Source organism: Haliaeetus leucocephalus, unplaced genomic scaffold, assembly GCF_000737465.1.
Source record: "Haliaeetus leucocephalus isolate CR32 unplaced genomic scaffold, Haliaeetus_leucocephalus-4.0 Scaffold140, whole genome shotgun sequence".
In the NCBI taxonomy this organism is placed as follows: Eukaryota; Metazoa; Chordata; class Aves; order Accipitriformes; family Accipitridae; genus Haliaeetus; species Haliaeetus leucocephalus.
Genome location: NW_010972576.1, coordinates 17082434 through 17105259, shown reverse-complemented (window position 1 = coordinate 17105259; position 22826 = coordinate 17082434). Strand labels below are relative to the sequence as shown.

Here is a 22826-nt window from a genome sequence, read left to right as displayed (position 1 = left end):
GATGGTAATTGGTGAGTGATCTCTCCTGTCCTTATCTCGACCCACAAGCTCTTTGTTACATTCTCTCTCCCCTGTCCAGTTGAGGAGGGGGAGTGATAGAACGGCTTTGGTGGGCACCTGGCGTCCAGCCAGGGTTAACCCACCACAAGAAATTGTCAGGCTTCCCAGACCTTAGGTGCACTCTCTTCCCAATCTCACTCCATCAATGGGAGTCAGTGGGATCAGTGTCAGTCCCTCTCTATGATCTACCCCGGAGATCGGTCCTCCAGGAAAGAACTGTGGCTGGGACCACTGGCCACTATTACACCTGGGCTTCAAGTTTTCCAAAGAGGAGATAATGATCACAACTAAAGTTGTTCTACTCTGTATAAAACATTTGTATATTCAGAGCAAGAGGAACAATGACTGCTCATCTCTGCTTTATCAAATTTTTTGTTAGCTTTTAAGGTAAACACTGTCAATAGGACTCACTGAATAAGTCTAGACTGAGAAGCTGATAATTTAGAGCACTTTCCTGAAAAAAAGTAGGTCAAATCTATTCTAATAGGCTTCCTGCACTTGTGTACTGCACGTTTGGGAATCAACCCTTATCACCAGAATCATAGAATGAATCATAGAATGGTTTGCATTGGAAGGGACCTTAAAGATCATCTAGTTCCAACCCCCCTGCTATGGGCAGGGACACCAGGGATGGGGCATCCACAGCCTCTGTGCACAACCTGTTCCAGTGCCTCACCACCCTCGCAGTGAAGAACTTCTTCCTTACACCTAGTCTGAATATACCCTCTTTCAGTTTAAAGCCATTACCCCTTCTCCTATCAATACATGCCCTTGTAAAAAGTCCCTCCCTGGCTTTCTTGTAGGCCCCTTCTAGGTACTGGAAGGCTACCACAAAGTCTCACCAGAGCCTTCTCTTCTCCAGGCTGAACATACTATCAGGGCTTTAGCTTTCCTAACCTGATCCCTGGCTGCTCGGACAATTTCTCTGTATTCCTCCCAGGCTACCTGTTCTTGCTTCCACCCTCTATAGGCTTCCCTTTTGTGTGAGTTTGTCCAGGAGCTCCTTGTTCATCCATGCAGGCCTCCTGGCGTTTTTACCTGACTTCCTCTTTGTTGGAATGCATTGCTCCTGAGCTTGGAGGAGGGTTCCTTGAATATTAACCAGCTTTTTTGTGGCCCCTCTTCCCTCCAGGGCTTTATCCCATGGTACTCTAAGCAGCAGATCCCTGAAGAGGCCAAAGTCTGCTCTCCTGGTCATAGAATCGTTTAGTTTGGAAAAGACACTTAAGATCGAGTCCAGCCATCAACCATGCCCACTAAACCACATCCTGAAGTGCCCTGTCTACATGTTTTTTGAATACCTCCAGGGATGGTGACTCAACCACTTCCCTGGGCAGCCTGTTCCAATGCCTGACAACACTTTCGGGAAAGAAATTTTTCCTAATATCCAATCTAAACCTCCCCTGCCACAACTTCAGGTCATTTCCTCTCATCCTATCTCCAGCCACCTGACAGAAGAGACCAGCACCCACCTCACTACAACCTCCTTTCAGGTAGTTGTAGAGAGCAACAAGGTTTCCCCTCAGCCTTCTTTTCTCCAGACTAAACAACCCCAGTTCCCTCAGCCGCTCCTCCTAAGACTTGTGCTCCAGGCCCCAAGTCCAGGATAGCAAGCTTGCTGTGCACCCTCCTCTCTGCCTAAAGGAGCTTGAATTCCACCATTTCATGGTCGCTGCAGCCAAGGCGGCCCTTGAGCTTCACATTCCCCACCAGCCCCTCCTTGTTGGTGAGAACAAGGTCCAGCATAGCACCTCTCCTTGTTGGCTCCTCTATCACTTGGAGAAGTAAGTTGTCATCAATGCATTCCAGGAACCTCCTGGACTGTTTATGCCCTGCTGTGTTGTCCTTCCAACAGTTATCGGGGTGGATGAAGTCCCCCATGAGGACCAGGGCTTGTGAACGTGAGGCTGCTCCTACCTGTCTATGGAGGGCCTCATCTGCTTGGTCTTCCTAGTCAGGTGGCTTGTTGCAGACTCCCACTATGTCACCTGTCCCTGCCCTCCCTTTAATCCTGACCCATAAGCTCTCCATTGGCTCCTCATCCATTCCCAGGCAGAGCTCCATGCGCTCCAGCTGGTCACTGACATCAAGGGCAACACTCCCTCCTCATCTCCCCTGCCTGTCCTTCCTATATCCTTCCATTCCAACACTCCAGTCATAGGAGCCATCCCACCACATCTCTGTGATGCCAGTAAGATCATAGCCCTGCAGGCATGCACACATCTCTAACTCCTCTTGTTTATTCCCTGTGCTACGTGCATTTGCATAGAGGCATTTAAGCTGGGCCCCCAATAAAGCTGACTTACTGGCTGGAGTGGCTGGAATTCCTCTGTGCTGCTCTTCAGGGGCTCTCCTGCTGACCTGTGGTCCCTCTCCAGGCTCTGGGCACCTATTGCTCGCACTGGCATCAAAGTGGTAGCAGTGGGATGGACTGAGGTTCCACTGCCCCAGCAACTTTAGTTTAAAGCCCTCTTCACCAGTTTGGCAAGCCTATGACCAAAGATGGTCCTCCTCTTCTCTGACAGATGAGCCCCATCAGCCCCCAGCAGACTAGGTTTCTCAAAGCGAGTCCTATGGTCTAAGTAGAATATTTAATAAAAAAGAGTTTTGCCCTTTCTAAACCCAGATACAGAAATTTTCTGAAAAACTTAGGATTATGAGTTCACAATCTAAACTCATAAATGATTGAAACCACCGTGTTAATTTACCATAAGGGGCCTGGGGGGCCGGAGACACGACACCACCACCACCACATTCAGCTCTACTTACATATGCACAGACCTTTTTGCTTCCTCCAGAAGAAGAGGTGATCCAATAGCCCCATAATCATCCTCAGAATCCAAAGATGCGGCAGGACTTTTGCACAGTGCTTCAACATCTTTTAACATATTATTTGTTTCTCTTTCAGACACAGGAGTCTTTGGTTTTTCAGAATCAGCTACGTGATCATGTATTGCAGGCTTCAGAGGTGACCATCCTGCCATATATATAGAACAGGTTTAATTCTTCTACTCAAAACCTTACAAAATCCCCAAAAACAGTTACCCAAAAAAACCTTAATTCAATAATAGTGCTACCAACCTTTGCTGCTCACTGGTTTCAGTGGTGATGCAGGTAAGGACTCTGCAGAATTACAGGCTCTTTTCACAGAGTTAGTTAACCTTGCCTTTGGCTGTTATAGTTGATAACAAATGAGACAAAGTAAAATATTTGGTAAAGCAACGGTATTTTGACAGGAATATAAATTTCTACAGAACACAATATAATTTCCTTCCCTTAATTCTTACTCATTTGAAGCACAGTTCTATTTTAACTAAACACTTCAATTTTCTATCACTTAAGACTTTCTAAAACTGTGAATTTCAAACAACAGGTAGAACAGTGTGTACAGTAAATACCAATTTGCAGCTTTGAACAGACATCCTGCTAGTCCACAGGCAAGCTATTTACTCTTTTCATTAGAATGAATTAATTTAAACAATTTAATTCACCTTAATTAAGTCAGGCTGAGGTTTTGCAAGAATCACTTTGAGGTTATACAGTATTCTAACATCAGACTGAAGTAAACAAACACCATTATAAAGGATGTCTGTTCTCAACACCGCCATTAATAAAATATCCTAGTTTTACAAAAAACTACTAGAATCAAAATATTAAAACTAAATATACAAACTAGATTATTGGCATCATTCTCTCAGACAGCACATTAACAAGTCCTTCAACTTGCTTCTACTCTTCAACAAAGTTACAGATGCACAAACTTATAGTACAGATAACTTTATCAGGAGTTGACAAGCTGCTTTTATACAAGAATCATCTTTCAATTTCACTATCCATCGGAAGAACTGTGTCCATATATCTGGCAAAGTGACAGAAACCAACCCCAGTGGAGTCCGAGACAGCCATACCCACTACCAGTTATGAGGCAGCATGCTTCAACCTGAGACCATGAGAAATTTAACTATCCTGTACAAAAAGCTGAAAAAGCTTATATTAGCAAAAACCCAAGAAAATAATCTGTTAAATAAATCTAGTTATAGAATATTTACTATTAGAGCACAACAAACTAAGAAAAAAACATTACCAGCAACTATTACAGAAGGTTAAATTACAGCCTATATACTAATACAAGTGATATATGGAGCTTATTCATTCAACACTCATACAGAACTAAATCCTACAGAGCTAAACTTATACCCAAGTGAAACTGTACCCAATGCTATGTTGCGACACTGCCATAACTAACTTACCCTTTGGCTCTGTACTGAAGTCCTCTTCTCATTTTTGACGATAGGAGTTGAGCAACAGGTTGCACTTGGAGAGCTTATTTCAAGATCACTGCTACAACCTATAAAGAAAAAAACTATAAATAAGAGATTCTTGGAATTGTCCAGGTTTCATTTATTTTAACAAGTTGCTATGGCTCATCAAGGTCACGTAAATCCAAACAAGAAAGAAACCACCTACTGGGGAGAAAGATTACCTTCATAAGACAGCTAAGACACAGTTTTAAGCATCTGGGATTGGGGTGCTTTTAAAGACCGTGAAAAAGACTTTACTTTTATCCATTTTATCTCTGTTTTTTATTTCTATTTATTTACCACTAAATATAATACAAGGAAGAAATTATTTTTTTCCTTTAACCAGCAAATTAAGCAAAACACCAAATAAAAGCTTACTTTCGAAACAATCCTGTATGACTGTCAGTACGTTTTGACCTGGCTGTACATCAATCTTATTTCTAGAAAAAAAGGGGAAAAAAAAATTTAAATCAAAAATACTAAGTGTTCCTATCCCAGCAATATAAAAGTAGTAAAGTTCTTAATATTTTAAATTATTTCCACTAGTCCCCACTTCAATATATTTTACCTACCATTTCCATACAGAGATATCTGCAAAAAAACTTGTCTAAATAAGGATTCCAGGAGAAAAAGCCCCACTATCACAGAATATGATGAGATTGAAAAAATCTTTTTACATAAAAGAAAACATACAACCACTACAACAGTTCTCAGGTAAAACAGCTTTGGGATGAATAGAAATTCTCGCTTGAAATAAATAAATTTTTAAAAAATCAACCCTCAAGTAATGTTGCCTGCACAATGACCCAGTCTCAGCAGGCCCAGAAATGAAATGTATAGGCTGCACACCTATCCCTTCATACAAGTATTCAACCCTCTGCTTCTCTTTCTACCACTTATCCACAGTTATTTTGTGCTTCTACAAAAGTTTTAGCAGCAAGAATTGGCTTGAGGTATCAAATTTGTAAGCAAGCGAATGGCTCAGCTGCTTGGATTACTACTTCAAACCTCCCCAGGACAAATGAAAATGGCAGAAGTGATCCACTAGCCAGACCACGTTGATCAAAACCAAGATAACAAGGGAAAAGCCATGGAGTATTTCCCCATAATGATTATTATATGCCTTTAAAAACAGGTATTTCGGTAGATTTGGTAAGCTCATGAAATGCATGTCTAAAAATGGATTCCAGTAACAAAAAGCTCACAGACTACTGACATGCCTTTAAAGAAAGCTACAGCACTGCCAATACTCAAACTCACCTCTAACATTTACCAGCAAGGGCCAAATAAGCTAGAACTCTGTATGGGCTTCATTTCTCTACCTCTCGAAAGGTGAAATATTTGCACAGACTACTGCTTCTGTGCTCAGGTAGCCTAGTTAGGGGTAGCTTAGGTATAGCTACACCACAGTTCTGCTGCCTCAGCAGAGGAATTAAAAGGAAATCCTTGGTGCTTTGTCACAGCCCCCCACCCCCTGCACAATTTGCTCCCCCCACTGCTAAGAAATACAATAAGTTTGTGAAACATCATATGATCAGTTTAATAAGATACACCCAATAGCTCTGACATTAAGCTCTTGGACAAAAATCAACATAAGTTCTCCAAACAATTGTATTTGAGAATAAAATTTTAAATGTAAATTACCCTCCTCCATGGCAGAATCTTGCTCTGTACTCTTTTTTAAAATGATTCTGTGAAGAAATAAGAATCAATTTTTACTAAGCACTCGTAACATTCGACAGAAAAACAAATAAGTGACCAACCTCCTGTTTCTCATGTAAGCAAGTCTCGAGGATTCTCGATCCATCGGAAACTAGTGGGAGTTACTGCAGCCCTGTTTTTCTTAGAATGCCAAGTAGCTACAACCCCTGTGACAACTGCCAGAAATTCAGCTTTCCTCAAGAATCGTCAAGCATCTGTTGCATTTAAAGTCAGAGAGACTTGTAAGAAACTTACATGACAGTAATCAGAGAACCTAAGGATTTACTTAACATTTCTGTGATGACTATAGATACAATCTTTGAAGTAAGAAGAATGAATGAACTACCACAAAGCAAGCTAGGACATAACCTTATGACACATCTGCTGCTCTGAGAACTGCTCACATGGAGATTCTTACCCTGTGTTTATCACAGGCGAGACCTCATTGACAGGCAGTGAGAGGACATCAGCTGTTCCATAGTAAAACTCTCAGTTAAGTCCCAGCACTTCTTCATATACTTGAACCCCGCGTATAATCAAAGTCATTCATATAGCAGACATGACTCCAGTCATCTATTAGCACAACTACAGTAGTAATAACTCAAATGACAGTATATTATCAGTGTTACTTTCCAGGCCAACAAATGAAATACAGCCTACTGAGCTGGGAACAAAGACTGTAGAGGATAAAAACAGGAAGGACAAGTCAAGAAAAAATGAAGAGCTAAGCAGAGTGCAGTTTTTCACCAATGTGACAAGAAAATGTCTCAAAAAAATTCTACCTGTTTAGCTGAAAAACAATTACGACCTCTTCCTCACTTGTGTAAACCGGAAAGTGTATGTGCAGTATGGAGATTATCTAGTCCTAATACAAAAGAATTCAGCACATTTTTCCTAAGTTTGCCATACTGACATTACTTTGTACTTCTTTGTGATTCCTCTTTGAATATTACTTCTGGCAATTAAAATAACCAAAACCACTTAAGGATTTATTGCACTGCAAATTTTCAACATCAACTTAAAATGGCAGGAAGAAGCTCTAGGTCGCATGGGAAAACGACTGACCAAAAGTCATCACTTCAGAAACAGTGCAGAGCCATACTCCACAGCAACTCAGTCTCTCAGGCTTAAACTTCTTCCACTTGCAGCAGCGTGCAGTACAATCAACTGACAAGCAACCTTTTGTATAAGAAAATTAAAAATTCCTGCAACGGATCTAGAAGAGCTTATAACAGTTTATCGTTATGTTCATACCCCACTACAGATAATGAGCGTTTAAAACTTAAACTCCCTGTGTACTGCTGACAGACAACGGTAGGAAGAAGAATAGTATGTCTCTATGTATTGGGTCTGGCTGAGATGGAGTTTATTCTCCCCATAGCAGCCCTCGCTCATAGCGCTGTGCTCTGCATCAGTAGCTAGAAAGGCGTTAATAACACACCAGTGTTTTGGCTACTGCTGAGCAGTGCTGGCACAGCATCAAGGCTGTCTCTCCAGTGTTTAGTCCCCCCTCAATGGTAGGCTGGGGCTGGGCAAGATCTTGGGAGGGGACATAACCAGGACAGCTGACCTAAACTAACCAAATAGATATTCCATACCATATGACATCAGCTCAGATATAAAAGCTAAGTAAAAGGAGACGGAAGGGGGGCATTTTTGTCTTTAGGAGCAACCACTACGCATAGTGAAGCCCTGCTTCCCAGGAAGTGGCTAGACATCGCCTGCTGATGGGAAGTAGAGAATAACATCATTTGTTTTTCTTTGCTTTTGTGCGCGACCTTTGCTTTCACTTTATTAAACTGTCCTTACCTTGACCCACGAGCCTTTTGTTGTATTTTCTCCCCCCTGTCCAGCTGAGGAGGGGGAGTGATAGAGAGGCTTTGGTGGGCACCCAGCCTCCAGCCAGGGTCAACCCACCACACTCTAGCATGTCTAGACAAGAGTCGCTGGTTCTTTACACGCTAACCGGTGAAAGGAAGGTCTCCAGAGACGAGCGACAGGCGCAGCTGCAGGCAGCCTAAGGGAAACGGGGGTCCCAACAGACAAGCCCTCAGAACAGAAGCGCTTGTGCCAGCAACCGGCGCCAAGAGGGAGGAGGGCAGAGCACTAACCCCCGCCCCGCTCTTCTCGGGCGGAAGCGGGTAACGCGCAGAGCCCCACCGCGCCCTCAGGCTCGAAAGGACGGGCCCGCCCCTCAGGAGCGCAGTGAGGAGAAGGCCGCGCCGCCACTGTTACGGAAGGGAACGGCCACTGCCCCCCACAGCCGCCCCCCCTTCCCCCCTCGCCGCCGCTTCGCGCTCTCTCACCAAAGCCTCCGCCATCCCAGGCCGCCGCGACGAGGCCGAAAACACCGCGGCCGCGGGACCCGGCCGAGCCATCGCCCCGGCGAACCTCCCGCCGCTTTCAAACTTCGGGCGCCTTCCCGCTGCGCACCGGCAGCGCACCGGCCACGCCCCCTTTCCCCCCCGCCATTGGTCGGCGGCCGCCGCGCGCCAGCGAGGGAGGTTGCTTCGGTTCGCGCGAACGCGGCGGGCCGTTGTCGCGCCTGCGCAAGAGGCAGCGGCTCTTCCACCCCCCCTCCCCCCCCCGCGCTTCACCCCTCAGAGCACCTTTCCTTCCCTGAGGAGAGGCGGAGGGCGGTAGTGCTGTTCTTTTTTTGCCTCGTGAGAAACGCCAGTTCAAATCCTCGCTTTTCTAAACGCTACACCTACAGTCACCACAGCGGGTCGCAGTTTTTTCTTTAAAACATTAGAATCATAGAATCATTTAGGCTGGAAAAGACCTTTAAGATCAACGAGTCTAACTGTAAAGCTAACACTGCCAAGTCCACCACTAAATCATGGCCTTAAGTGCCACATCTACATGTCTTTTAAATACCTCCAGGGATGGTGACTCAACCACTTCCCTGGGCAGCCTGTTCCAATGCCTGACAACCCCTTCAGTGAAGAAATTTTCCCCAATATCCAGTCTAAACCTCCCCTGGCACAACTTGAGGCCGTTTCCTCTCCTCCTATCACTTGTAACTTGGGAGAAAAGACGGACACCCGCCTCGCTACAACCTCCTTTCAGGTAGTTGTAGAGAGCGATAAGGTCTCCCCTCAGCCTCCTTTTCTGCAGGCTAAACAACCTGGAGAAGAATTAGTGAAGAACTCAACAATGAGCAAAAACAACTGCTTGAGAACATAACATATCCACAATATCTTACAGTATCTGCAAAAGACAGCCCAAAAATATTATTTTAAATGATGCTTTTTATCACACACTGGCAAACAGTGGACTAAGTGCTGGCTTGTCGTCATCAGCCTTGCAAAGCAAAGGTGCAGGTACCCATGGTCATTAGCTTTTCTGCAATGTTCAACAGCAAAGACAAATTCTGCCATTTAAGCACAATCAATAGAGAACATGTACAAAAATCTGCAAATTAGCCAAAATCTGAGAACATGTACCTGTCCCCAGCCATTTTTAGAGATGACATGGAGTATTTACTTTCACATGCAGGACCGAACTCTTCTTCTGCTAGAGTTGGTTGGCAGCTATCTGATCTATCATAGATCACCTTATCAGCTAATTATGTACTCGTCTTACACCGACACACAGCTGAGAAACAGAAAAGGCCATAAAGATGTTCAACAAAAAACAAGCCTTTTTTTTTTTAAAATGATGTTTGCTTTGCATTTGGTAGCCACCACCATTGAAACACCAAGTCTTTTCATCCCTATTCTTTCTGACCGCTAAGGGGAAGGCCAGCAACTAAGTTAAACATCATGGTTCTGTGAAATTGATGGGAGTTTCACCCCTCATTTCATCAGGACCAACACTTCATTCCTGAACTACCACTTCCCTTCACAATTTCTTTAAAGGCTTTGCTATATTAGCTCTTTCACAATGAAAGTCATCCTCCTACATAGAATCATAGAATCGTTTAGGTTGGAAAAGATCTTCAAGATCATTGAGTCCAACCATCATCCATGCCCACTAAACCATGTTCTGCAAGATCACTGAGTCCAACCATAATCCATGCCCACTAAACCATGTTCTGGAGTACCCCGTCTACTTGCTTTTTGAATACCTCCAGGGATGGTGACTCAACCACTTCCCTGGGCAGCCTGTTCCAATGCCTGACAACACTTTCAGTAAAGAAATTTTTCCTAATATCCAATTTAAACCTCCCCTGCCACAACTTCAGGTCATTTCCTCTCATCCTATCTCCAGCCACCTGACAGAAGAGACCAGCACCCACCTCACTACAACCTCCTTTCAGGTAGTTGTAGAGAGCAATAAGGTCTCCCCTCAGCCTTCTTTTCTCCAGGCTAAACCACCCCAGTTCCCTCAGCCGCTCCTCATAGGACTTGTGCTCCAGGTCCTTCATCATCTTCGTTGCCCTTCTCTGGACACGTTCCAGCACCTCAATGTCTTTCCTGTAGTGAGGGGCCCAAAACTGAACACGGTACTCGAGGTGCGGCCTCACCAGTGCCCAGTACAGGGGAACGATCACCTCCCTGCTCCTGCTGGCCACACTATTTCTGATAGAGGCCAGGATGCCGTTGGCCTTCTTGGCCACCTGGGCACACTGCTGGCTCATATTCAGCTGGCTGTCAGCTAGCACCCCCAGGTCTTTCTCTGCTGGGCAGCTTTCCAGCCACTCTTCCCCAAGCCTGTAGCGCTGCATCGGATTGTTTTGACTGAAGTGCAGGACCCAGTACTGAGCCTTGTTGAACCTCATACAATTGGCCTCAGCCCATCGATCCAGCCTGTCCAGATCCCTCTGTAGAGCCTTCCTACCCTCAAGCAGATCAACATTCCCACCCAACTTGGTGTCATCTGCAAACTTACTGAGGGTGCACTCAATCCCCTCGTCCGGATCATTAATAAAGATATCAAACAGAACTGGCTTCAATACTGAGCCCTGGGGAACACCACTTGTGACCCACTGCCAGCTGGATTTGACTCCATTCACCACAACCCTCTGGGCTCATCCAGCCAGCCAGTTTTTTACCCAGCGAAGAGCACACTTGTCTAAGCCTTGAGCCACCAGCTTCTCAAGGAGTATGCCATGAGAGATGGTGTCAAAGGCCTCACTGAAGTCCAGGTAGACAATATCCACAGCCTTTCCCTCATCCACTAGGCAGGTCACCTGGTCATAGGAGGAGATCAGGTTGGTCAACCAGGACCTGCCTTTCATGAACCCATGCTGGCTGGGCCTGATCCCCTGGTTGTCCTGCACATGCCATGTGAGCGCACTCAAGACGAACTGCTCCATAATCTTCCCGGGTACCAAGGTCAGACTGACAGGCCTGTAGTTCCCCGGATCCTCCCTCCAACCCTTCTTGTAAATGGATGTCACATCGGCAAGCCTCCAGTCATCTGGGACCTCCCCTGTTGACCAGGATTGCTGATAAATGATGAAGAGTGGCTTGGCAAACTCCTCCACCAGCTCCCTCAGTACTCTTAGATGGATCCCCTCTGGTCCTATAGACTTGTGAATGTCCAGGCAGCATAGCAGGTCATTAACTATTTCCTCCTGAATTATGGGGGGTATATTCTGCTCTCCATCCCTGTCTTCCAGCTCAGGGGGCTGAGTACCCTGAGGATAACTGGTCTCACTATTAAAGACTAAGGCAAAGAAGGCATTAAGTATCTCAGCCTTTTCCTCATCTTTGGTAGCAATGTTCCCCTCTGCATCCAGTAAAGGATGCACATTACGAAGCTGATTTATCCTTGCCAGTTATAAACAATCATAGCAGATTTATTTTCAATATTCCTTTTAGAGTCCTGTAATGCCCCTAGCCATTTGCTAAAGAAAGTTCAACTCTGATAGTCTCAACGTTAATCCACATTCCCAATGAAAAATTTAAATATTATTTCAGAGGCAGCTAAAAGCAATCTCCTCCCTGGCAGCAGCCCATGAAAAGTCCAGTGCTGTATGCCATAAAAAGCAGGCTTTTCCACCAAGACCTCCAGGTGACACCCATCACAGTAATGATGCACTTTTGTACCAGCATGCTCATCTTTTGAATGTCTCCCCTTGAGCAAACCCGAGGAGAGCACTGTAAAGGAAAAGATCCTTTTAATCCATTCAGTCTGGTTCACCCCATGATCATACACCACACAAAGAGTCATTGGTGTGTGCTGACCTAAAAGCAAGAACACAGACTTCCTCTTTGAGGTGCTGCTTTTTCCCCCCTCTCACCAGGGTGAGTTTCCTGGCTGAGGCTGATACAGAGCAGACTGAGAACAACGGGAGTGGCGGGGGGAGAGCACAGCAACCCAAAGGATGCTGAGAGGCATTAGAGAACACCCTGAGGAAATTCCTCAGCCAGCCCCCCGGCGGATCTTCCAGGTGAGGCAGAGCATCACCGGTCTGCCTTTGTACTTCCAAGGTTACCTGTCTGTCCGGCACTCAAAATGCCAGGTAAGGAAGTGGATGTGTTGAAATATTTCTTCAAAAATGTATTGCTGGGAGCTACAGGTTTATGGGGGGAGATGTTTCTCAGCACTGGCTGACACAAATGGTTGCACTGAAATAATGATATCTAGTTATTTCTGTTCATATTACTTGGACAGGGAGAAGTAAAATAAATTATGTAAGGTAACCATCAATATCTCCAGAATCCCATTATAATTTACTATTACCTACTGAAATGTGGATTGAGTTTGACTGATTTCATAGCTACCACCATGGTGAAAAGCTAATGCAATATTTTTAATACCAAGAGCAAAGTTTGACACAGTTATATTGCTGTGACGCATCCTCCATTTACTGGAGAACAGTATCCATCCCGAAGTCTTCAGTAACATGCCACCTGAGGTATATGTGAGATTCTCTACATCTTTTTTATTCTTATTAGTAAGGGCTGATGATTTAAGATACGTGGACTAACGGAAAATAAGAGTGGAGTTTTTTGACCTAAGATAACTATTTAAGACGCAAATCTGTAACCGCCTACATGCTTGTGTATGTTACAATAGCATGTATGTTCAGAGCACGTCCCTAGTCAAGCTGATTGCCCTTTCTTAGCACTTGATAATGACAGTCCCTGTATTGAGGGTTACAAAGTAATTTTTACCCTACCTACGCTCACATCTCTGTAGATGGAGAAGCACAGACGGAGTAGAGAAAATGAGAGTCACGCAGTGCTAAAAGACCAAAATAGCATAGTAGTTCACAAACACAGAATCAACCAGGTACCACAGAAAACAGGAACTCCATGAAACAAAAAAGTAGACTAATAATTTTACTATTAATTCTTCTGCAGCACTAGAAATTATTAATGCATTACTTCATTGTATCTAGCAGGAGGACAGCTGCAAGCTTAATAAAGCTCCCTGTTACGTTCCTTTATTTATATCCTTTCACATAAAACCTTTTTTTCCCCCTGAAAAATCCTTCCTTCTGAAATTCAGTAACTACCATACTGGAATAACAAAACCTAACAGGGCAAAGCAATAATACACAGCCAATCCGAAGAGACTTATATGGGACTGATGAGGTGTATTATCACTTTTGAGAGACCAGATACCCAAGCGAAAAACATACTCCTGGCTATAACAAGTACTCCTCAGCAACTACTATTACTACATTTCCATAGAGCAGAAAGCCCAGTTCATAAGGTGCAGTTCAAAAATTTCCCATGACATCCAGGCCCATACCACAGCAAGTATTCACAGCCTTCATTAACTTTGCCAAGGACAGATGGTTTAACAAGGACATTCACCTTAACACAACACTGCAGTGTTCAGAGGTTGGGGTCCAGAGGCTGAGTGCTATAGAAATTTTACACTAGTAATTTGACAGAAACCACCAGAAAGACTAGTTAGGAGCTAGCAGCGTAAAGAGCAAGGATCACCTACAGGATAGTCTAGGGAATGTTGCTCACTGTAATTTCTATGACCTGTCAGACTTCACAAATTATTTCTTTTCCCAGTTTTTGTGACTGTGTTTTAAACCCCCACCTCAAAAAAACCCCCCACAAAACCAAGAACCAGACAAAAACACCCCACCCCACCCCAAAACCAAACAACAAACACAAAACAGGTAAGTAAACTGAAAACCGAACAGTTTCTGTTTTACAGAAGTTGCTTTCCCAATTGAGTGTCCTGTAACCACTATAGTTCTCAGGGTATCAGGGGCACATGAAAAAAGAAAAACCTTTCCTGTCACTCTGGCATGACTGATTAGGGAACAGTTAGAAGAAGTGGGCAATTGTACTTGCCATAGTCATAATTTAAAGACAAAGCCTGTAAAATACCACTTCAAATGCAAGAAGTCCAGTTAATAGGTCAGACTACCATCAAGCTCCATAATCTTCTCCCTATAGCAAGTAAACTGGCAGGATCAAAATTCAATGCAAGTAGGCACTTCAAGAGAATGGTGTTCAGAAGATTGGAGTCTTTACACATGTTCATCTTGCACTATTTTCCACTTGTATGCCTTTTAGGGAGAGCAAGATTCTAAAGTGCCATTTAAAATATATTTGACTTCTATTACATACCCCCTTTAAATTGTTTTGACAAACCGTTGACAAACGTTTAAAGCATTTAAATTAGTTAAAAGTAAAAGTTTTCTAGGTCCATGCTGGATTAGGATACTAGAAAATAAAACCTAGAGCCCATGTATCTTTTTGCCTGTAAAGAATTACTTACTGAACTTTTTTTGCATCAACTGCCAGCGAAATACATACTTGCTCTTTAATGATCTTTAAAATACTGAAAACTAACATGTGATGACACAGTTTTTCCTTAGCAGTTCTTTCACTTTCAGCATTTTGTCGGAACAGAAAAGATTGTGTTCACAAACTGTCACTTCCTCCTTTCCAACAGGAATTTAGAGTGTATTGGACAGAACTCAGAGGAACTATGCTCTTCCTTTATGATGATAAGAAAGCCCCAACAGTGAGTTATGTGCTATCTATGTAACTACCCATCTGATTAAGTGCATCAGTTATGTTCAAGTAATCCTTATGTACTCCCAACACCTCTCAGTACCCTTTCCTCTCTCATCTGTATAGTCCAAAAAAATAGTACTGAACATTGTAACAGAAAGGCTGAGATCAAAAAAAACAAAACAGTGTGAAACAAACTATAGCATATTAGTTTGCCTCATCAAAACAAAAAAGGAGTATTTTTTTGGCACTTGAGCTACAAATGTATCCATATTGCTCCATAATTTTACCAAGTCCTTTTTCCTCAGCTGTACACAAGGGTAAAATTATTGTGGTGTGTAACATGACTTTCCTTTATGCAGCTGAGGAGAAAGTCCTTGGTATCATTATCGTGTACTCTGGCTGAGAGTTTAGTTGGAGTCACAAAGCAAATACTCAGGGAGGTCTCCTGGATTTCATCTGTTTGTGATTATGAAGATTAGGATGGGAAAAATCCAGCAAGTACGTTGTTGGTGAGAAGAGCTTCTGTAAGCAGAAGCAAAGGACTGAGCTTTGGCTCATCTGTCAGTTAACTTAACCCAAGTTCTAGCAGAAAAAAAAAGTTTCAATCTATTTTCTTCTAAACAGATTCCTTTGGAGAGCAGCTAGATTTTTTGTGAAAATTACAACTTGTGCTATTTCTCTTTTCCCCCTTCCTTAGTACTCACAGAAATTAGATATATCAACTTTGGCTTCAGCAACCAATGTTTATCCAGATGAAAATGGCTCTGGACAGTTCATCCTGATGCTGTCAAATGAGGAAGTAGAACTGAAGGTAAAAAGAGGAAGACTGTGATTTGTAAGCCACTCAATACTTTACCTCATACAGATATTCAGAGCTCCATTTTGGTGTGGGAGTAGAGCTGGCGTCTCGACATCTAAGCAAGCGTACAGCCTGCAGCTGGGCAGCACCAAAAGGCAGGCAGAGAGGGAGGCAGGGCAAAGGAACTTAACACCAGGGAAACCGCCCCTCGAGCCATCAGAAGTTTTTCTCAGGAGTACCTGGGAATATGGACCGAGCAGAATTGCACAAGAAAATACCCAAGAGAAACTGGGAAGTATCACACTGACAGGCCCATGTCACCTGTAAAACCAAGAAGGAGATAAAGCATCTGAACACCCCACCATTCAGAAGCCATACAGATTGTGGTGCTCAGTAACTATCCTTCTAGGTTTTATACTTGAGACTCACCTATCTCCTTAGCATGGCCTCCTTGGATCCACATAACCTTCTACTTTTACTCCAAGAGAGCGCATGAATTTTTTTACCTTCCCACCTCTGTCCTCTCCCTCTAATTGAACATGAAGTACTGGGGAAGTGCAGGGTTTCAGTGTGTTGTAGCTTGGCAGGGAGCTCATTTCCAGGCATGACACTTCTAAAAGGGTGAGAGTTATTTGAGGCTTCTACATGAAATATACATTTTTGTTGTTGCTGTAGTCGTTCTTACACCATCATTTTCTGTTCTCTCAGGCTAATGACTGCGAATGTGGGAAAGAATGGAAGGGTTTTATTCTCACTGTAACAAAGGTATGGAAGAGTTTTATATCTCACTTCATGTCAAAAGTGTCTGTAAGGGGGTTTGTCTTCATGCGTGCCAGAAGTTGGCTTCCACAGGCACAAAGCCTGATTCTAAGGTGTTTGCACACACTAAACTGTTGAGGGGTTTTGTTGGTTTTGCTTTTTCTTTTTTTTTTTCCTGAGGAGAGCAAAATTCAGGCTGATTTAACCCCAGTGCATCTGTAATACACACTCTGCCATGGTATCTACTCAGACACAGTTCCCAAACCACTGTCTGCTGTCCAGGAAGGAAAAGACTTCTAGCACAAGTCCGTCCCCTGCAGTTGTGAAAAAGGGAGCCTGCTCCAAGACAACTCTCTAGGTCTTTATCACGGGATAAAGGCATAACCAAAAAAGTGGCCGAACTGCACATTTTGGAGAACCCCTCAGCCCTGTGTTTTATTCTACTATTCTTCTTAGCTAAATGCACTTTGAAAATAGCAAGACCCTCTTTGATAATGACCAGTGGAAAAATAAATGAAGTTTGTTCACAAATGACACTGGCCTAGTTGAATCACTTAAATAGCTGAGGATGGCTGAAACAGGTTAAATTACATTTAGACAGTCTTTTGCAGTATAGCAACTGCAAAATACCGTTGTGGATTCTTACATAATTTCCACTTCCGTCAACGCACATCTTTTCTAAATCAGGACACAGATATCCTTATTTCACTATTCTAACAAAAACACATGTGCAACATTTTATCCAAAGCAGAGGCATATCCAAACCTTCTGGATTATCACAGCTGCTTAAACCAAGCAGGTAAGAAAGATTCCTGCACAGCTGCGCTCAGAGATTAATTATGATGCACACACAGAAACAATTCCTCACAATGTTTGTCCACTCTTTCATTTTCTTTTCAATTACGCTGTTCATTTTCAGCTGTCTGTTCCACCAGATGAGTCATTACTACCTGGGCAACTTACAAGAATGCATGAAGTGCTAGAGAAGGAAAAGAAAAGAAGAATTATACTTAACAACTGTTCCAGCGCATCCTTGAACCGCAAAAGCCCACCCAGCAGTATATTGACCACTATGCCAGCGTAAGCTGTCACTGAACTATGCAAACCCCAACCTGACTAAAGAGCCTTCCCTTCTTTCAAAGTATTATTTCCATGCAGAGGTTCAAAATTCAGCTGTTGCACAAGGTTTTTATAACATTAAATGAACAAAATCTACCTTAAGACCTTTATAGGGATTTCCTAAGAGAAAGATTATTCCTGCAGCTTTCCTACATGCCTTTTGTTCTGAAAAGGCTATGTGCAGCATATTGCTATGCTTAAAAAACTTTTCAGAAAGCCACACATTGGGCTGCTGTATCTGCCCTTCTAAGAAAGTGCTGATTACCATTGAGAAATTCAAGGTAAATCCAGGTTACTCTTCTCACATTCTTTCCAAGGGTCCAGAAAGCATCATACCTGTACAAAAGCTTCACTTTCTCTCTCAGAAGGCCAAAGCACTGCTGTCCTGAATTATGCTCTTATTGTTAGCATTAATGAGCAAGAGTCCCTCAGATGCCATGCCTCTTGGCAGCCATGGCTAGTTACCCTGGATAAGCCTAGCACTATGAAGAGGTATTAGCCTGGTAGACCACATCTCTTCATGCAGCTCAGAATGACGTGGTCTTGCCAGTGTAACTCACATTCATGCCGTTTCTCTCATCCCTTCTATGAAGGTGTTTCTATGCAGTGTCTTGGCAAGAAGCAAAAGAGATGTTAGAAAAGAACCCTTCATGTGGGAATTTAATCCTGCGTCCCAGCAGCGACAGCAAGAACTACGCAATCACTATCCGACACGAGCTGGAGTAGGTTGATTCCATGATATATTATCTCAGTCTTAACTAGCATACGCTGTATTAAAAACTGAATTCTTAATACCCAGAGTTGACAAGTGAAACACATGCCTTGTCTTCAGGCTATTTTGAGAAAGGAAAATGAGGCAGCAGGGGCAGGCCTGAGACCGATTTCTTGGTTCTCTCCTCCTCCAAAGCCAGTTAGATTAACAAAGAAGCAATAAAGATCAGCCAGCAAAAGCCCATTCCCTTGGGTAAATGGGCTTCCCCTGTTTGCCATGAGACCCTACTCAGTTTAAGAAATCATCACACAGAATGAAAATGGAACAAGCTGTACCCCTTTGTAAAATGAACAATAAAAAATGAGACAAGTATTTTCTAACAGTAACTTAATCCAAATATATTTCGACTGAATTGCCATGTTTTAGCTTTTGCAGAACTTCAGAACAAGAAGCATCTGAGACACCAGGAATGACATTTGCAGTTCTCAGTGTTTCTAAACTAAAATGGGAAAAAAAACAAACCCTGCCACACACTTCAGTAAGCTCTGGGGATATTACAAAGCACACCCATTGCTCCTACAGAGGAGTTTATAATGACAACAATACATCAAAAGTATTTCATTTCAGGCAGCATATCAACTTTCATTTTCTTTCAGTGCCCCACGCTTAAAGCACTACAAAGTGATGTCCACAGGAACAAGTTACATTGTCGAATTGGAAAGACCGGTGAGTAAATTCCCTTGTTAAAGATTCTTAAGCAGGTGTTAAGAAATAGCACTTTGCAGAAAATTAGAAAAGCCCTAGTAAATTCCTAACTATAATTTGTGAATCAAAGCAAAGTATGTGGAGAGTTCACCTCTCCTCTTAGTCCAACTAACCTGATCTCAAAGAACAAGTTGGTTTTTTAAGAACTAGAAAAATAGGAACACCCCCCCCATCAGCATCTTCTAACAAAAATAAAAATCAAGCCACTCACAAAACACCCAAGATTGCTCAATTCTTTTTTTTTTTTTCAACTCAGGCTTCAGTACTAAGTATCAAAACTGAGCTCTCATTGCAGCTAGAGAAAGCTCAAAATGCACTCCGTGTAACTTTGAGAAATAAAATTACCTTAGTTGAAGTGTGAGCAAGACTGTATGGACCCTGTTATTTGGTTTAAAACAGTTTTCTTCCACTTAAGACATGTTTAACTCATGGCCTGAGAAACATCCTATTGGGTTTGAAAAAGCATCTGCTGTTACACTATCTGCTGAAAAAAGCATCAGCCATCATTGAAGAGCATAACAGTGCAGAGAGCGATCTCACTTCTGGTTTGTTTACTCATTTGATGGAGGGGAAGGAGTTATATGTTCAAGCGTCAAAATGTTAACATCGATTGCAGCGGGCTGCCCTAGACCTCACTGCATCCAAATGCTGACTGTAAATCCAGTACCAGTTGTTTGAGAAATGTTGCTAGGGGTTCCAGCCTGCCAGCAGATTTTTGAAAATGTATTCTCAACTCAGGTAGCATGTTTTATTTGGTGGTTTTGGTTTTTTTGTTTGTCTGTCTGGGTGTTTTTTGGTTTTGGTGAAACAGGTGACACTCCCAAGCCTTCAGGATGTTATCGATTACTTTGTGACCCAAACTCGAGGGAAACTGAAGCCATTTGTCAGGCAGACGCGCACTGCAGAGGACCCAGTGTTCTGAAAGCAAGCTGGTTGCTGAAGGCACACACAGGAATGGTCCTGCTAAAAGAAAGGCAGGAGAAGCAGCACAGGAACTCCACACTATTGAAGATAAACAGAAGGCATTCCCCAAGCTCTCTCTCAATTTCTAGAACAGCTCTGTTGGCCCTAAACCGAGAATGCGATGCAGCTTCTCCCAGAGAAACTTCTGAGATTTGGGGAGGGCAAGTAACCCCAATTCCTGCAGAAGATTAAATACAGAAAAAGGAAAAAAAAAAAAACAGGAGTGGGAAAGAGAGGATGCATTGCCCCCGCAAAATGCAATAGAAAAATATGAAATTAGGCAGACAGTGTTTGTGGGCTCAATTCTGTCACTGGCTCACAGTGCAATAAACTTGTAGTGTTAAAAACCCCATTTCTTGTCTACTCACTTGTAACAGTGTCAGTGCCATTTATGACATCCCACAGAGACAGCAGGGACGCCTCACCTCTGCTGGGGCTTTGAGCATTGCCAGAGGTGCAATACAGACCAAAAAGCAGAAAAATACAAGTCTGAGTAGCTTAAACTGGAGGTTCCTGGTTCTCAACCTGGTTCCTGGTTGCAAGGTCACGCAAGCCTTACAGGACCTAGAACATCCAGAGTAAGGCAGCTGGGGCATCTCCCATGTCATGCAACCAAGGGAAGGCATAAATTCAAGCAAACTGAGACATCTTCCTGCCCAGCTGAACATTCCTACCCCTTCTACATGTCAGCAGGGGTGTTCATTAGAACCTGCTGTGGGCTACTTCAGGAAACGAAACAAAAATAAGTTAGTGTCTGTGTTGGTTAAGCTCTCTGAACTACCTTCTTCATGGGCTGAGACAAGCCCCAGTGAGTGCACAGGAGGATGAGACTGCACAGCTGGTAATAAGGGAAGGCAGTGAAGAGCCCTGCTGATCATACCAAACAGCTGTGGGACCCCACCAAGCCTTAGGCACAGCATCCATCTTCTTGGAAACTGGGGATCTAGCCTTCAAAACAAGCACCTTAAAGTGATCAGCAGTAAGATCCAAGTTTAGTATTTTTAGCCACTAAGTTCTGCCAGGCAGCTGGACTGAATAAAGTGCTTACAGGATGGGTACCCACTGCTGAGCTACACTCTTTCATAGTTAGTGATGACTAGCTCCAGAGCCTGGCTTTTTTCTTTAAAAAAAAACCCAACCAAATAAACCACACCTCTTCTCTGACAGTGGTTGGAGGAGCATTCACAGAGCTCAGCTGAAGACAGCTATGATCTAGGTACCAAAGCAGCTAGTGCCTTCACTACACACACAGGGAGTGCTCTAGGTAGAGTTCCTCTTATTTGCAGACCAAGATTGATCATCATGTTCCTTTGATATCAGCTGTGAATCACAAATGAATTATTACTTGTTTCAAGGATTATGGAAGTCAGTCAAGGCTTGGGAAGGTTATTTTAAAAGAATGCCCAAGATTATGTGTGACCATATGAAGATGCACCCACTGTATTTATAAAAGTACAACATAGCATGAGACATTAGCACTTTCTTTTCATGAAAATACTTAAGACCACTTGTGAAGATGGTGCTGCTCAGTGTGTATCAGGTTAGAGTTGCAGCTTTTCCTCAGTATGAAATTGAAACTTGTGTGTTGCTGTGAGAAGTGGAAACAACACTTCTTCACTGTATCTCATGTTTGCCATGCAAAATGATTCACTTACGAGCAAAACAGTTCTGTTGGTGTTATCAATGCTGTAACTCATTACACCTTTAAGCTCGAGCCTCAATAGGATTTCTGCAGCACGGATAAACACTCACGCTAGCTACTTCATTGACCACACAAAAGACACATTTACTAAAATAAACTCTCAAAAGCTATCTGGTCAAAACTTACCAACCTTTGGACAAAGGTTTAGTTTGCTGCACTGTGCTGCAGCAGAGTATGCTTTCTGTAATTGCAAAAGAAGAGATAATTAACATTGATGGATAAACCTTTCAAGCTAATAAGCCTGTTGCATTTGCCTGAAATTCAGTTCCCTTCTTCAAACAACTGGCCTACAGCCACATTGTTTCAAAGACATAAGAAAAATTAAGAACATGAACTTATCTAAAGCCTTTACTTATGTTTGATACAAGTCCAACAGATAGACAAACTCTCTGCCTAGCTCAAACCCACATTGTTTCAGGATGTGAGATGCCGTTGTAGAATAAGTCAATAGATTTAATAATAAAATGAGCTACCAGGAAAATATGATATGCAACAGAGCTGCTCAACAGGCCATGAACAGTGTTTTCAGCCTGCCCCCCTGTATAGCCCCAACCCAGGATTGGTCTAAAACCCAGTCAAGCTAATCAGTAGAGACAGGTTGAACAAAAGATGAAAAATCAGCAAGAAGCAGGTGCTTTGCTGGCAAAAGATTAAAACATGCAGAACTTGTAGAGATAGATGTGTAATAGTTAATGGAACAACTTGAGGGTTTTCTCAGAATTGTGCAGATACGGGACTTCAAGGTAAACTGAACAAGAGACAACTGAGCCGAGGTGGACCTTGAAATCTCAAAGATGAGAACTGGGACCAGACAAGACAAGAAAGCTGAGACAAGAACTAATTAAAGGACTTTGATGAACAATAAGACCTGGGAACCGAGACTTGACTGGAAACTTACAAAGATTTTAGACTGGGATAATGCATGATAAAAAGGTATATAAGACTGAGAAACTTTTGGAGGGTTGCCATTCACTGTGGAGGTGGCCCAACTCTGAGTTGTTAATAAAGTAAACCTAGAGAAACCCATGACTGAGAATTCTTTAACAGCCGTGATAAGGTG

The 22826-nt window shown here is 43.1% G+C and overlaps 2 protein-coding genes across 2 annotated transcripts in view; one reads left to right on the top strand and one right to left on the bottom strand.

Annotated features, from left to right (window-relative positions):
* CENPC (centromere protein C) overlaps positions 1-8383 on the bottom strand; it is a 31903-nt gene extending 23520 nt beyond the window's left edge. Inside the window, exons 1-6 of the mRNA XM_010561066.1 lie at positions 8369-8383; positions 6006-6052; positions 4740-4801; positions 4311-4408; positions 3142-3226; positions 2830-3037 (exon numbers count right to left, since the gene is read on the bottom strand). Of these exons, the coding sequence (XP_010559368.1) occupies positions 2830-3037; positions 3142-3226; positions 4311-4408; positions 4740-4801; positions 6006-6052; positions 8369-8383 (515 nt within the window). The remainder of the gene's footprint in view (positions 1-2829; positions 3038-3141; positions 3227-4310; positions 4409-4739; positions 4802-6005; positions 6053-8368) is intronic.
* A 3953-nt stretch (positions 8384-12336) lies between these two features.
* On the top strand, positions 12337-20023 carry STAP1 (signal transducing adaptor family member 1). Its single transcript, XM_010561065.1, has 8 exons — positions 12337-12474; positions 14883-14954; positions 15645-15758; positions 16455-16511; positions 17425-17585; positions 18218-18346; positions 18993-19062; positions 19913-20023. The coding sequence occupies exons 1-8, from the start codon at positions 12337-12339 to the stop codon at positions 20021-20023; spliced, it is 852 nt and encodes a 283-aa protein (XP_010559367.1).
* The last annotated feature ends 2803 nt before the right edge of the window (positions 20024-22826 follow it).

Coding starts and splice junctions, on each gene's coding strand:
- STAP1 (XM_010561065.1), top strand. CDS start 12,337: ATGCTGAGAGGCATTAGAGAACACCCTGAGGAAATTCCTCAGCCAGCC. Junction 12,475..14,882: donor TCCGGCACTCAAAATGCCAG/GTAAGGAAGTGG, acceptor CCTTTCCAACAG/GAATTTAGAGTGTATTGGAC. Junction 16,512..17,424: donor TTATTCTCACTGTAACAAAG/GTATGGAAGAGT, acceptor GTTCATTTTCAG/CTGTCTGTTCCACCAGATGA.